General features: G+C 42.6%; 1 protein-coding gene across 1 annotated transcript in view; it reads right to left on the bottom strand.

Moving 5' to 3' along the window:
• The window catches only part of LOC111970337 (phosphatidylinositol 4-phosphate 3-kinase C2 domain-containing subunit beta-like), a 79846-nt gene that overhangs the window by 51458 nt on the left and 11994 nt on the right, over positions 1-16394 (bottom strand). The window contains 9 exon segments of the mRNA XM_023997016.2: positions 219-252; positions 472-618; positions 745-808; positions 1059-1139; positions 1275-1382; positions 4992-5112; positions 5571-5731; positions 6186-6286; positions 6641-7550. Of these exon segments, the coding sequence (XP_023852784.2) occupies positions 219-252; positions 472-618; positions 745-808; positions 1059-1139; positions 1275-1382; positions 4992-5112; positions 5571-5731; positions 6186-6286; positions 6641-7462 (1639 nt within the window). The 5' untranslated portion in view covers positions 7463-7550.

Genomic DNA, 16394 nt, shown 5'->3' with positions numbered 1-16394 from the left:
CCTGGACCCTTCCCTTGCTCCTCTCTTCCATCTACAGTATCTCATCACTCCTCTTTATCTATCCTCAGTTCCTCTTCTGTCCTGTCCTTTCTCTGTCTGTCTGTCTCCTATCCTCCTTCCCCTCTTCTGTCTGTCCTCTCTGTCATCCCCTACCAGCCAGTATCTCTGTGTGGATTATTCAGTGCTATTGTAGGACATTCAATTAGTGTGGAACTTACCTCTGTTCTCTCTGATGGCCAGCACTGATGAATCCTGTGAAGAGACACACACAGTTACAGAATCCAATCAACCAACCTTTGGTTCTGGAGTTACAGGAGTACAGTAATTCATGAAGTTATCCTTGTGTACCGGTCTGAGATCAGTTTTGTATTTAGACCATAATATTTAAGGCTWTGATTGGGGGAGGGTAAACTGATCCTAGATATGTGTATCTGAAGCATGGTAGATGTGATTGTGAGTGTGTGTGTTTACCTTCTGGACTCTGGGCTGCAGACGACAGGGGCATGCTGGAAGCTGGTTGAGGGCGGAAGTGATGTCAGGCGTTTCCACAGCAGCCAGCGAGCTGCAGAGAGCCTTCACTGATTGGACGAGCCGTTCCACGTGCAACACAAGCTCCACCTACAGAGGGCGGGAGGGAAAGAACATAGAGAATTCAACCTTACACATCCATTTTAAGAATAAAAAAACCTAAAATGTTTGTGTTCCTTCTTGTGTGTTTTTATGTGCGTATATGTACCAGGTTACCTCTGATAGAAGGAAGGACTCAGCCTCGTTGTGAAAGGTGTCCAGGAGCAGAGTCAAAGCCTCCCTGTTCAAACAAAGAAATATCAACAACACTGTTAAGGATATCAAAGTCCCAGCCTAAGGCCTTCTATTGCTTTTTAAAGAAGTTTTCACATATTCCAAAAAGACTTGACTAATCCGTCCAAGTTGGTAGCCAGATGACATTATTTTACTTCCAATCATCCAAGTTATCCAATCAGATTAGGAATCACCTTGATAAAGGTTGCATCTCTAATGTAATCAGTGGCGTGAGAGCTCTAGGCCCCTCCCCTCACCTAGTAACTGTCTGTTTGATTGGTCGCTCCTGCAGCAGGATGCTGTGGTTCATCGTAGAGGCCGTCTCATCATCCTCCTCCTGTCAAGCACAACACAACCACATAATCAAACAAGAGTGTGTGCGTCTCTGCTACTGCATGCGTGTGTGTGTGTGTGTGTGTGTGTGTGTGTGTGTGTGTGTGTGTGTGTGTGTGTGTGTGTGTGTGTGTTTTCACGTGCGGCCCAGTTCTGTGTTGCAGAGCCTCTCTTGTGAGGAAGAGACGAATGTCCAGTCAAACTTCACACACAGCTGGATATGCTCCAACCCTGTCAACGTCTGGGAACTAACAGAGACAGAGAGAAGAGAAAGAGAGACAGAAGAGACACAGAGAGAGAGAGAGAAAGAGAGACACACACAGAAGAGAGACACACACACAGAGACAGAGAGAGAGACAAACAGAGACAGAGAGAGACAGAGACAGAGACACAGAGACAAACAGAAACAGAGACAAACAGAGAGACAAACAGAGACGAGAGAGCGAGACAGAGAGACAGAGATTTTATTGTAAAGTTTCCCCCAAAAAAATACAATAATCAAAGCATTGAAAACAGAACATTAATCATAAAATAACTTTAGGAGAAGTATGCCATTCAAGTGGATAAGCCATGTCCCTACACAATGATGTGGTGCAGCTGTACTTAGTGAATACACACACAGGGGAAACCACTACAATATGGGCCTGGGGGGTTCATTGTGAGGTGATTTGTTTGCTCCATAAATAAGGCGAGAGACGGGAGGCAAATAAAAGGAGAGAGCTAAAACCCTACTACTGTCCAGCCCTGTGATTGACAGCTGGGTAACAAGCAATGACCTCAGCACACAGAGCAAGTCCCGCCCACTTTAAACAGCGCAGGTTATCGGGGGAAAACACACTTTCTGCTGCAGGCGGAAACACACACACAGAGAGAGAGAGAGAAACACACAGTTGCTCTGAGCCTGAAAAACAAACAAACAGAAAGACTGACACAACACACTATTGGCCAAAAGTTTTCGAGAATGACACAATATTAATTCCACAAAGTCTGCTGCCTCAGTGTCTAGATTTTTGTCAGATGTTACTATGGAATACTGAAGTATAATTACAGCATTTCATAATGTCATATGCTTTATTACAATTACATGAAGTTGATGCAAAAAGTCTATATTTTTAGTGTTGACCCTTCTTTTTCAAGAATCTGCAATCCGCCCTGGCATGCTGTCAATTAACTTCGTGGCCACATCCTGACTGATGGCAGCCCATTCTTGCATAATCAATGCTTGGAGTTTGTCAGAATTTGTGGGGGTTTTGTCCACCCGCCTCTTTGAGGATGTGACCACAAGTCTTCAATGGGATTAAGGTCTGGGGAGTTTCTGGCCATGGACCCAAAATATCGATGTTTTGTTCCCTGAGCCACTTAGTTATCACTTTTACCTTTATGGCAAGGTGCTCATCATGCGGAAAAGGCATTGTTTGTCACCAAACTGTTCCTGGATGGTTGGAGAAGTTGCTCTCGGAGGATGTGTTGGTACCATTCTTTATTCATGGCTGTGTTCTTAGGAAAATTGTGAGTGAGTCACTCCCTTGCTGAGACGCAATTCCACACTGAATGGTCGCCTCAGGATGCTTTACTTTGGCATGACACAGGACTGATGGTAGCGTTACCTTGTCTTCTCCGCGGATAGCTTTTTTTCCGGATGCCCAAACAATCGGAAAGGGATTCATCAGAGAAAATGACTTAACCCAAGTCCTCAGCAGTCCAATCGCTGTAGCTTTTCAGAATATCAAGTCTGTCCCTGATGTTTTTCCTGGAGAGAAGTGGCTTCTTTGCTGCCCTTCTTGACACCAGGCCATCCTCCAAAAGTCTTCGCCTCACTGTGCGTGCAGATGCACTCACACCTGCCTGCTGCATTCCTGAGCAAGCTCTGTACTGGTGGTGCCCAATCCCGCAGCCGAATCAACTTTAGGAGACGGTCCTGGCGCTCGTGGACTTTCTTGGGCGCCCTGAAGCCTTCTTCACAACAATTGAACCGCTCTCCTTGAAGTTCTTAATGATCCAATAAATGGTTGATTGAGATGCAATCATACTGGCAGCAATATCCTTGCCTGTGAAGCCTTTTTGTGCAAAGCAATGATGACGGCACGTGTTTCCTTGCAGGTAACCATGGCTGACAGAGGAAGAACAATGATTCCAAGCACCACCTCTCTTTTGAAGCTTCCAGTCTGTTATTCGAACTCAATCACCGGACAGAGTGATCTCCAGCCTTGTCCATGTCAACACTCACACCTGTGTTAACGAGAGAATCACTGACATGATGTCAGCTGGTCCTTTTGTGGCAGGGCTGAAATGCAGTGGAAATGTTTTGGGGGGATTCAGTTCATTTGCATGGTAAAGAGGGACTTTGCAATTAATTGCAATTCATCTGACCACTCTTCATAACATTCTGGAGTATATGCAAATTGCCATCATACAAACTGAGGCAACAGACTTTGTGAAAATTAATATTTGTGTCATTCTCAAAACTTTTGGCCACAACTGTACATGTGCTGCTGCTCTGAGACAGAAATTAAACACACAGGTGCACAGAGCCAGAAAACATGCGCACACACACACATACATGTTCAGCTGCACTGGACCGGAATGAAGCTTGCTGTAAAATACATTTCAACCCTGTCTGGCTGTATTCCTCTGAAAGAAAGAAGACTTCATAGGGGAGTGGGAGGGAGGGTGTGTGCGTGTCAGGGTGTGTGTGTCAGGGTGTGTGTGTGGTGCGGGGGGAAAGGACATGTTTTAGGGGAAACCCACTGTGGCTAAGCTGGCCCACAGACATACCATTTCTGTCCGTGAGTTTGTGAGTGTGTGTATGTGTGGGAAAAGGGCCTAGAAGAGTCTGTGTTTTAGGGGCGGTTTAGGTCGGCCCACAGACATCAGCAGAGCTTGTTAAAAACTACCACAATTGAGTCCTTCAGTTACATTTGTGTGTACATCTGCACCACAAACCACACACACACACTCCAGCTCTCTCCCTCCCACAGTCTACCCCCAACTCACTGCCCTGTCATTCATGACAAAGCTTAAACACACACATTCCTATAGCCTGGGCCTCTCACATACAAACACACAAACACAGAAACGTAAGGTTGAGCCATGCATGCATACACGCACACAAACACAGGGCTGAGACTATGAGCTGAGACTCCAGAAGGCGAGGTCAGTACAGGTGCATCAAAGCTGAGACCGAGAGTGTGAAAAACAGCTTCTATCTCAAGGCCATCAGACGGTTGAACAGCCATCACTAACATTGAGTGGCTGCTGCCAACATACTGACTCAAATCTCTGGCCACTTTAATAATAACAAATTGCATGTAATAAATGTATCACTAGTCACTTTAAACAATGCCACTTTATATAATGTTTACATACCCTACATTACTCATCTCATATGCATATACTGTACTCTATTCCATCTACTGCATCTTGCCTATGCCGTTCGGCAATCGCTCATTCATATATCTTTATGTACATATTCTTATTCATTCATTAACACTTGTGTGTATAAGCTAGTTGTTGTGAAATTGTTAGATTACTTGTTAGATATGACTGCATGTTCGGAACTAGAAGCACAAGCATTTCGCTACACTCGTATTAACATCTGCTAACCATGTGTATGTGACCAATAACATTTGATTTGAGTGTATAGCCACAGTCTAGGAGTGTGTAGCCAAAGTCTAGGAGTGTGTAGCCAAAGTCTAGGAGTGTGTAGCCAAAGTCTAGGCGTGTGTAGCCAAAGTCTAGGCGTGTGTAGCCAAAGTCTAGGAGTGTGTAGCCAAAGTCTAGGAGTGTGTGGCCAAAGTCTAGGAGTGTGTGGCCAAAGTCTAGGAGTGTGTAGCCAAAGTCTAGATGGTTGTCTTTACTTCTGTAGGAACTCGGCCTGACCGCAGACTTTGAGGAGGTAGTGGTCGACATCAATGTGGTCGAGGTCTTCATTAGCATAACACAACGTCTGGTAGATCAACAGGTCTACCGTAGACGACCCTGAGAGAGAAAGAGAGAGAGAGAGAGACCGAAGAATGAGGCAATATAGTGACTGTTTATTTGGCCAGGTTGATCTCTCTGAGTGAGAGAAAACATACTCTCTGCCCCCATCATGGGTCATGACCTGACGGTACCCACAGCACAGAGTCTTACACACTAATGGAGAAAGGGTGAGCTGGAGAGAGAAACATCCCTTAAATCTCTCTCTCCCTCTCAGACAGATGAATGAGAGTCAGTCATGTTTCATTGAGAAGTCAGCGTAATTACATTAAGGGAACTCCAACAACAGGCTTTTCCTAATCCCTTATCCCAGATCCCTGATCTTGGAGAACAACAGTTTTCTGCACAGGACTGAGGCCAGCAAACATTACATTCACTGAGGGTGTGTATGAGAATAGGGGTGAGATCGCTGTGCTGTTGAATCTGTGGTGTCTGCATTGTGTGTGGGGGTGTCTTACCGTCACAGGTGAAGGTGAGTGGTTCTCTAAAGTGGTCGCTGATGACCGTAACCTTGACGCTGACCCCTAACCCCTGTTGCAGCTCTTCAGGCCCCACTGAGGGTGACCACACAAACCCTGTGTTCTTAGACTGGTCACTGCACGGATATGCTGAGCGCAATCTGAACACAACACACAGTCATAATTATTAACAGGTAATAAATAGCCTGACAACACAGTCGTGATTATTAACAGGTAATAAATAGCCTGACAACACACAGTCGTGATTATTAACAGGTAATAAATAGCCTGACAACACAGTCATGGTGATAATTGCATATAGACAGCCTGACCACAACCTGCCCACAATACAACCACAACAAAACCACGACACAGAAATGTTTCTAAACAGCCTGACTGAGGGTGAGATGGTAACATTTGGGCCCAATCCCAAATCAACCCCTAAACAATACGCCCTATGTGGAGTTCTGAGAGGATTTGACATGTGTAGGCAATATGGCAATAGCTCCATCTTGCCTTCTAATACTGTGAGTGGAAGTTTCACCATGTGGCTTATATCAATCAAATCCTACACAAGTACATAGGGTTCGATTTGGGATTGGGCCATACACTTACACATCGAGCATGTGGCAGAAGGCGGCCACCTCCTCGTCTCTCTCCTCTGACACCTGGAAGAGCTCATAGCCAAAACCATTGAGCCTGGTGCCCAGGGACACCTGTCAATCACACACAGAGATGCCTGTCAATCACACACAGAGACACGTGTCAATCACACACAGAGACACAGGAACAATCAGAGTCACAACTGAAGGTAATGGAACATTCAGTGTCACAGAACTCAAAGTAACGGAAAACAGCTGTGCTGGACTTGACTGGATTGAAGTAAACTGCGGATAAAACAAAACTAGACATTTCAAGGCCTCTTTATTTGTTTCTAGGTTTCCCTATGGAAACATGGAATGAGGGTATGAGGTAACAACGTTAGATGGGGATTAATGCTATGTCATGCTAAGTCACGTAATGAAGCTGTCGTGAACCTGTCGTAACGCTGTCACAGGGTGAGTAGTTACCGGGTCGGCCGACACTCTGTGCTGGTTCTTGTTGCTCTTCTGGATAGGTAAGTAGGTGCGGYGGGGCACCTGAGGGGGGWGGGTCTTGCTCCGAGCCAACGGCTTCCCTGATTGGTCTCCGTTGGCCCACCTACCCCTTGGAGATGGCAAATCCCCATTGAGCTTGGAGAGAGCGTCGTTGAGGCTCTCGTAGTTTAGCGTCTCCCCTGACGACAGTTTGGGCTGGTCCACCTCAGGGGTGAACAGGTTGACATCTCGGGGAGTCGTAGTGGGTCGGGGGGGCAGGAAGGGCTCAGAGGAGGGGAGTAGAGGGGTCCTGGGGGGTACAGCAGGAGGAGGGTCATCAGGAGGGGGGAAGCCTTTAGGCAGAGTCAGAGAAGAACCAAAGCTAGACCCAGACTCCCCATAGCTGGTACTCAAGTAGTCTCCCTTCCCTGGACTCTCCAGGATATAGATGGGCTCCCTGGCCCTGGCTGGGGAGGGCTGTGGGGAGTGGGACCCCCCAGGCTGGAGGTGGTGGAGGGAGAGGTCCGAGCCAGATAACCCTCTTAGCAAACTCCTTCCAGGAGGACTAAGGCTGGGGCGGGGTGGGAGGGGGCGATCGACCTGCCTCTGGCCCTCCCAAGGGGGTAGCGTAGGTACTTTCCCACCACCCTGGCTGCTGGTCCCCTGGCTGTCCCCCCCCTTGTCCTGTTTGAGTCTGGACAGGGCATCATACTCCATCTGTAGGGCTTCAGCCAGTACCAGCTCTCTCTGGCTCAAGCCCAGGGAGTCCAGTCCCCAGGGACCCTCGCTATCCTTCTGAGTTTGTGCTGCCGACATGCTCCTACAGGGGACGCCACCACTGACAGGAGAGGAAGACACCGATGCTAGGGCTTCAAGAGAAGAGACATTGGGCTCAGAATATGCTCTGTGGAGAGAGAGAGAGAGAGAGAGAGAGAGGAGAGAGAGAGAGTTTATCAGAAAGAGTAAAAAAAATAGCAATTAAAGTCAAAGGGAGAATGAGGGATATGTTTCTCTTCTGCCAAAGACACCAAATGCTCTCAGTTCAATGTGTATTCCACAGCTATTACCAACCCCCTTTAATTTCATCTTCAATTTTCTCTGTAACATTAAAGATGTACTATGCAGAAATTGCTCCGACATTTCCGGGTTGCTAAAATTCTAAACAGGTTGCCTAATTTCAGTTTATGTGACAAAAGAAGCAAGTACAGTGTAGAAAATCATTGTACTACTATCTAAACCGCTGTGAAATATATTTTCCAAACGTAAAAATATTGTATTTTCAGCGGTTTGAACCTGATGTCCAAAAGGCTGCAGGAACTGTTTATAAACCATAATTAAAGCAACGAAATGTAATATATAGGACAAGTCTTATGTAAAGAAGACTAACATATTTTTCCTCGAACAGACCTGTCTGGTTCAGACAGGCAACTGCAGCTCAGCAGAATCACAGCCTAGATTCCTTACCACCCCATGTGCATGTTTAACCCATAATATGTCCTCACACACACACACTCGCACACGRACACTGGCCATGGCACACAAAAAACACAGCAGAGGAAAACATGGTTGAGGGAGAGGCTGGGTCAGCATTCTCTCTCAATACAAAGGGCTTTATTGGCATGGGAAACATATGTTTACATTGCCAAAGCAAGTGAAATAGATAATAAACAAAAGCGAAAGGAATAATAAATTAACAGGAAACATTACACTGACAAAAGTTCCAAAGGAATCGAGACATTTCAAATGTCATATTATTGCTATGTACAGTTTTATAACAATGTGCAAAAAGTACAAAAGGGAAAAAAATAGACAAATATGTGTTTGTTCTTCACTGGTTGACCTTTTCTTGTGGCAACAGGTCACAAATCTTGCTGCTGCGATGGCACACTGTGGTATTTCACACAATGGATATGGGAGTTTATCAAAATGTGTTTTGTTTTCAAATTCTTTGTGGGTCTGTGTAATCGGAGGGAAATATATACATATGTCTAATATGGTCATACATTTGGCAGTAGGTTAGGAAGTGCAGCTCAGTTCCCACCACATTTTGTGGGCAGTGTGCACATAGCTTGTCTTCTCTTGAGAYCCAGGTCTGCCTACGGTGGCCTTTCTCAATAGCAAGGCTATGTTCACTGAGTCTGCACATAGTCAAATATTTCCTTTCAGTAACAGTGGTCAGGTATTCTGCCACTGTGTACTCTCTGTTTAGAGCCACATAGCATTCTAGTTTGCTCGGTTTTTTTGTGAATTCTTTCCAATTTGTCAAGTCATTCTTTTTTGGTCCGAGTCTAATTCTGTTGCCGTGATTTTTTAAATTATTATTATACATTTTTATTTTACCTTTATTTAACTAGGCAAGTCCGTTAGCTTTTACTTGGTACTCATCCCGGATCCGGGGGCACCCCCCACAGTAAAAAAGCTGACTAGCATAGCCTAGCATAGCGTCACAAGTAAATACTAGCATCTAAATATCATTAAATCACAAGTCCAAGACACCAGATGAAAGATACACTTCTTGTGAATCCAGCCATCATTTCTGATTTTTAAAATGTTTTACAGGGAAGACACAATATGTAAATCTATTAGCTAACCACATTAGCAAAAGACACCACTTTTTTTACTCCACCAGTTTTTTACTCCATCAGTAGCTATCACTAATTCGACTAAATAAAGATATATATAGCCACTAACCAAGAAACAACTTCATAAGATGACAGTCTGATAACATATTTATGGTATAGCATATGTTTTTTTAGAAAAATTTGCATTTTTCAGGTATAAATCATAGTTTACCATTGCAGCCACTATCACAAAACTCACCAAAGCGACTAGAATAACTACAGAGAGCAACGTGTATTACCTAATTACTCATCATAAAACATTTCTTAAAAATACACAGCGTACAGCAATTGAAAGACACAGATCTTGTGAATCCAGACAATATTTCAGATGTTCTAAGTGTTTTACAGCGAAAACACAATATATCGTTATATTAGCATACCACATGAGCTAACATCACCCCAGCATTGATTCAAGGCAAAAAGAGCGATAACGTTATCACCACCAAAATAATACATTTTTTCACTAACCTTCTCAGAATTCTTCAGATGACAGTCCTGTAACATCATATTACACAATGCATATAGAGTTTGTTCGAAAAATGTGCATATTTAGTCATCAAATCGTGGTTATGCAATGTAATCTGTCAAAACATGGCATGCATTCTGGCCGGCGCCATCTTGGAAAGGCCACTAGTTTACGATTATTTATCGATTAGATTGACTAAAAAAATCAGGTTGGAGAGCTAATGAAAGATGCATTAGTTATTAATGCAACCGCTGAGTTAGATTTTAAAATTAACGTTACTAGACATACAGTGTGGCGTTACAGCCAGACTAGTGCCGCAACAATGGCCGACAAATGCGTTTACATTTTTCCACATAAATACGGAATAAAAATCATAAATAGCTCTTACTTTTGGATGAGCTTCATCAGTATCTTGGGCAAGGTGTCCTTTGTCCAAAAGAATCGTTGCTTTGTTGTAAAACGTCCTCTTCAACTTCGGAACAAGCAGCTAACAATAGCTACGTGGCACACACATGTCCAAATCCCTCAAAGCGCAATAACTACACGAAAATTCCGAAAATAGACATATTCACTCGCATAAACTTGATATAAATCGGTTTAAAATAACTTCGTTATGATGTTTCTAACACCTATATCGAATTAAATCACAGGCGGATATATCTTAGCCGATAACGAGAGCTTTTGAGCATCCATTCTGATGTTTCTCTTGCGCCTTGACGAGCGTCCAAAAGAACGTACATGTCACCCATGGCGTTTTATAAACTCTGAGAAATATGTAGAGACTCCATTCCACTTCTCATTGGTTACTGACATCCAGGGGAAGGCGGGTGCAGTTCATTTCGATCCATAGAGCACACACAGAGCTTTAAACTGATCTGAGAACAGAGACAATTTTTCTGACCTTCGCATGTCCTGTCATGATTTCCGCTGTAGAAAGAGTTCTGGTTCACCCACAGACATAATTCAAACGGTTTTAGAAACTAGAGATTGTTTCTATCCAATAGTAATAATAATATGCATATTGTACGAGCAAGAATTGAGTATGAGGCAGTTTAATTTGGAGACGATATTTTCCAAAGTGGAAACAGCACCCCCTGTATTGAGAAAAGGTTATTAAGAACAAATTCTTATTTACAATGACGGCCTAGGAACAGGGGCATAACGACAGATTTCTACCTTGTCAGCTCGGTGATTCGATCTAGCAACCTTTCGGTTTCTGGCCCAACGCTCTAACCACTAGGCTACCTGTTTGTGAATAGACCCCAGGACCGGCTTGCTTAGCGAAATCTTCTCCAAGGTCATCTCTCTGTAGGTGATGGCTTTGTTATGGAAGGTTTGGGAATCACTTCCTTTTAGGTGGTTGTGAATGTAAAACGGTTTTTTTCTGGATTTTGATAATTACGGGTACCGCCCAAATTCTGCTCTGTATGCATTATTTGGTGTTTTACATTGTATACTGCAGATATTTTTGCAGAATTCTGCATGCATTGGTGTTTGTCCCATTTTGTGAATTCTTGGTTGGAGAGCGGACCCCAGACCTCACAACCATAAAAGGACAATGGGCTCTATAACTGATTCAAGTATTTTTTACCAGATCCTAATTGGCATGTCGAATTCTAATGGCGTAGACAGCCTTTCTTGAATTGCCTCTCAGATTGTTCACAGCTTTGTGGAAGTTATCTGTAGTGATGTTTAGTTATGATGCCGAGGTACGAATAAGTTTGTGTGCTCTAGGGCAATGGTGTCTAGATGGAATTTGTATTTGTGGTCCTGGCAACTGGACCTTTTTCGTAACACCATTATTTTTGTCTTACTGGGAGTTACTATCAGTGCCCAGGTCTGACAGAATCTGTGCAGAAGATCAAGGTGCTGCTGTAGGCCCTCCTTGGTTCGGGCCAGAAGCACCAGATCATCAGTAAATAATAGACATTTTACAAATTCTAGTAGGGTGAGGCCGGGTGCTGCAGACTGTTCTAGTGCCCTTGCAAATTTGTTGAAGAAGGTGGGGCTCAAGCTGCATCCCTGTCTCACCCCACCGCCCTGTGGAAAGAAATTAGTTTTTTGCCCATTTTACCAGCACACTTATTGTTTGTGTACATAGATTTTGTAATGTATGTTTTTCCCCCAACACCGCTTTCCATCAACTTGTATAGCAGATACTCATGCCAAATTAAGTCAAAGGCGTTTTTGAAATCAACAAAGCATGAGAAGACTTTGCGTTTGTTTGTTTGTCAGTTAGGGTGTGCAGGGTGAATACGTGGTCGGTCGTACAATAATTTGGTAAAAAGACAATTTTACATTTACTCAGTACATTGTTTTCACTGAGGAAATGTACAAGTCTACAAGTCTGCTTCTTGTCAATAGGGGGGCGCTGTTTTCACTTTGGAAAAAATCATGCCCAAATTAAACGGCCTCGTACTCTGTTCTAGATCATACAATATGCATATTATTATTACTATTGGATAGAAAACACTCGGAAGTTTCTAAAACTGTTTGAATTATATCTGTGAGTAAAACAGAACTCATTTGGCAGCAAACTTCCATACAGGAAGTGAAAAATCTGAAAACGAGGCTCTGTTTCAGGGCCTGCCTATTGAACTGGCTTTTATTTATCGATATGTATGCACTTCATACGCCTTCCACTAGATGTCAACAGGCAGTGGAAGGTTGAATGGGGTGTCTAGCTTGATCTGAGGCCGAATAAGAGCTTTTGGAGTGWCAGGTCCGGTATTTTCTTTGWCTTCYACGGCGCGCGGGGGACCTCGACATTGTCTTCTGAAAAGCGTTCGGTATACACGGCGAATATCTCCGGCTCTGATTTTATTTGATACATATGAGAAAAACATCATAAAGTAGGTTTTTTTCAAACGAGTTTTATCAGTTTATTCAARGTTTAATGGGACTTTTGGAATTTTCCGTTCTTTGCGCCAAGAGATGGGAATGTTCGCGCCACAATGCTAGCCAAGGTTGCTAATTCGACAGAAGAAAGTAGTAGTTTAGTAGTTATAGAGCCAAAAAGACTGGAGAAGTGGTTTATCCATACATCTCCGTTTGGATAGATAAGTCTTCGTGTTGTTGTTTGATTAGTATGTTACAATTTTCCCAGAAGTGGTTAGATTCTATGGATTCTTCAATTACATTGAGTTGATTTCTGACGTGCAGGTCCTTATTTTTTCGTATGGTATTTCTGTATTGTTTTACTGGTTCACAGTAAAATTCATAGTAAAGGCGTAGGCTCAGGTTCTGGGACTCTATGTTTTTGGTTGGATAGGTTTCTCAATTTCTTACTTAGGTTTTTGCACTCTTTATCAAACCCTGTCATTGCTAATTTTCTTAGGTTGTTTGCGTGAAATTGTTGATTTGATAGAGAAGCTGAGAGGTCAAATATACTGTTTCGGTTTTCTACTGCCAAGTTTACACTTTCACTATTACAGTGAAACGTTTTGTGCAGGAAGATGTCTAGAAGGGATTACATTTGTTGTTCCTTAACCTCTCTGGGATAGCGGGACGCTTGCGTCCCAACAGCCTGTTAAAATGTAGAGCGCCAGATTCAAAAAAATTATATAAAATCAAACTTTATTAAATTACACATATAAGATACCAAATTAAAGCTACACTCGTTGTGAATCCAGCCAACATGTCAGATTTCAAAAAGGCTTTTCGGCGAAAGCATAAGATGCTATTATCTGATGATAGCAAAATGTCAACAAGAGAGTGTAGCCTATTTCAACTATGCCGGCGCTACTCAAAACGCAGATATAAAATATAAAACATGCATTACCTTTGACGAGATTCTTTTGTTGGCACTCCAATATGTCCCATAAACATCACAAATGGTCCTTTTGTTCGATTAATTCCGTCCATATATATCCAAATTGTCCATTTATTTGGCGCCGTTGTACCAGAAAAAAACAGCGTCCAATTTGCCCAAAGTCACGACAAAATATCTAAAAAATTACCTCTAAACTTTGCCAAAACATTTCAAAGTACTTTTGTAATACAACTTAAGGTATTTGTAAACYTTAATAATCGATCAAATTGAAGACGGGTCAATCTGTTTTCAATACAGGAGATCAACAAACTCACGGTACTTTTCAAGTCTTGCGCAACAATCAAATCAAAACACAAGACGTCACTCTACTTTTTGGTGTTTTCCTTTGTCATTGTTCAAATGAATAACTTCAACCTATTTCCATACACTAGCGACATCCAGTGGAAGCAGTAGGAACTGCGCGTATAGTGATTAGAATTCTGGCCTGCCCATAATAACTCATTGAACAGACAGTGACTTAAAAAAAAATAAGGTTAGTCCTCAGGGTTTTGACTGCTATATAAGTTCTGTTATACTTACAGATATGATTCGAACAGTTTTAGAAACTTCAGAGTGTTTTCTATCCAAATCTACTAATAATATGCATATCTTATATTCTGGGGATGAGTAGAACGAAGTTGAAATTGGGCACGCTATTTTTCCCTAAGTGAAAAATCTGKACCCTATACTAGAGAAGTTAACTCCTTACGGATCATTGGGACGCTAGCATCTCACCTCGACAACATCCGGTGAAATTGAAGAGCGCGAAATTCAAATTACAGAAATTGTAATATTAAACATTCATGAAAATACAAGTGTCATACATCATTTAAAAGCTTAACGTCTTGTTAATCCAGCCGCGTTGTCAGATTTCAAAAATACTTTACGGCGAAAGCACACCATGCGATTATCTGATGACAGCGCCCCGCACACAAAAGTATTACATACATTTTCCAACCAAGCAGAGGCGTCACGAAAGTCAGAAATAGCGATAAAATAAATAACTTACCTTTGAAGATCTTCATCTGGTTGCAATCACAAGGGTCCCAGCTACATAGCAAACGGTCCTTTTGTTCGATAAAGTCCTTCTTTATATCTCAAAAAAGTAAGTTTCATTGGCGCGCTAGACTCAGTAATCCACCGGTTTCCCTCGTTCAAAACGCATACAAATGAATCGCGTAAGTTACCAATAAACTTCTTKCAAACATATCAAACAACGTTTCTAATCAAACCTCTGTGTTCTGTTAGACAAGTAACCCTTTATCCACATTATAGCAGGGGGTGMAAAGCCATAACACATACATTTTTCCAGCAGTAGACTATGATCAATAATGTCAACAGCCGCACTGAAGTCTAACAAGACATCCCCCACAYTCATTTTATCATKAATTTCTCTCAGCCAATCATCAGTCATTTGTGTAAGTGCTGTGCTTGTTGAGTGTCCTTCCCTATAAACATGCTGAAATTCTGTGGCATGTAAGTCGCCACAGACTGGCACATGTCCCTGGGCCTCGAAATGGTTGATCTCCCCCTCTAGGATGGAGAAGCTGTCATTGTTAAAGTATGGGGATTCTATTGGGGGGGATATAGGTAGCCCACAAGGACATTTTTCTCTGTTGAGATAATTCCCTAATTAATTTCTAGCCAGTTGTAAAGTGTTGCTGTTTTGACTAATTTAATATAGTGGGTTAGATCTGCTCTATACCAAATTAGCATCCCGAGTCTCTTCCCTGTTTCACACCTGGTAGTTTGGTGAATGGGACTACCAGCTCTTTGTWACCTAGAAGGCAACCAGTAGGTTTGTCTCCTCTATACCATGTTTCTTATAGGATGACAATGTCTGTATTTGATATTTATTTAATGAAGTCTGGGTTCCTGCTCTTTAGGCCAAAGGCAGATGACCTCAGACCTTGTATATTACAGGTTGTCTCTCTCTGTCATGTGACTGCTCTCTTCCCTACATCCCACTCTATTCTCTCTCTGTGTGAGAGGCCAGAGATGTGTATGGGAAAGCCTTCATGGTCCTGAATCAGACAAGCTAACACTCAAATGTAAGGAACTTGTCTGTCGGGCCTGCATTAAAGACCAAAATTGGTTTAAGAAAATTGTGATGAATAAAAATATATAACAGTTTCATTTAAGGACKAAAAAAATGGACAGCTGTGCCATATAGATTGCAAAATAGGATGAGATGTGGTGTACCGATTCATGGCACATGGTTTACGAATTAATACGAAAAACAAAGCTGAATTCAAATTTTTCAATCTAAATTACACAAAATTCTTTCAACCAATATAATGTTATATGTAGGGATGCACGATATATCGGAATCAGTCGATATTAGCTAAGAATGCCAACATCGCTGACGTGCATACCTATATAACGTAGGTACATGATGTAATGACATCACATAAAATTTTGCGCTACYCATGCAACACAGCATTCCTACCAAGCGCTATGATGAAACTGGCTCTCATGATGACCGCCACAGAAAAGGAAGACCCAGAGTTACCTCTGCTGCAGAGGATAAATTCATTAGAATTACCAGCCTCAGAAATTGCAGSCCAAATAAATGCTTCATAGAGCTGAAGTAAGACACATCAACACRAACTGTTCAGAGGAGACTACGGGAATGAGGCCTTCATGGTCGAATTGCTGCAAAGAAACCACTACTAAAGGACACCAATTGAGATGGTTTGGGATGAGTTGGACTGCAGAGTGATGGAAAAGCAGCCAACAAGTCCTCAGCATGTGAGAACTCCTTCAAGACTGTTGGAAAAGCATTCCAGCTGAAGCGGGTTGAGAGAATGCCAAGAGTGTGCAAAGATTTCATCAAGGCAAAGGGTGGCT

This window comes from Salvelinus sp. IW2-2015, linkage group LG11, assembly GCF_002910315.2.
Source record: "Salvelinus sp. IW2-2015 linkage group LG11, ASM291031v2, whole genome shotgun sequence".
Classification (NCBI taxonomy): Eukaryota; Metazoa; Chordata; class Actinopteri; order Salmoniformes; family Salmonidae; genus Salvelinus; species Salvelinus sp. IW2-2015.
This window is presented reverse-complemented; position numbering and strand designations above follow the sequence as displayed.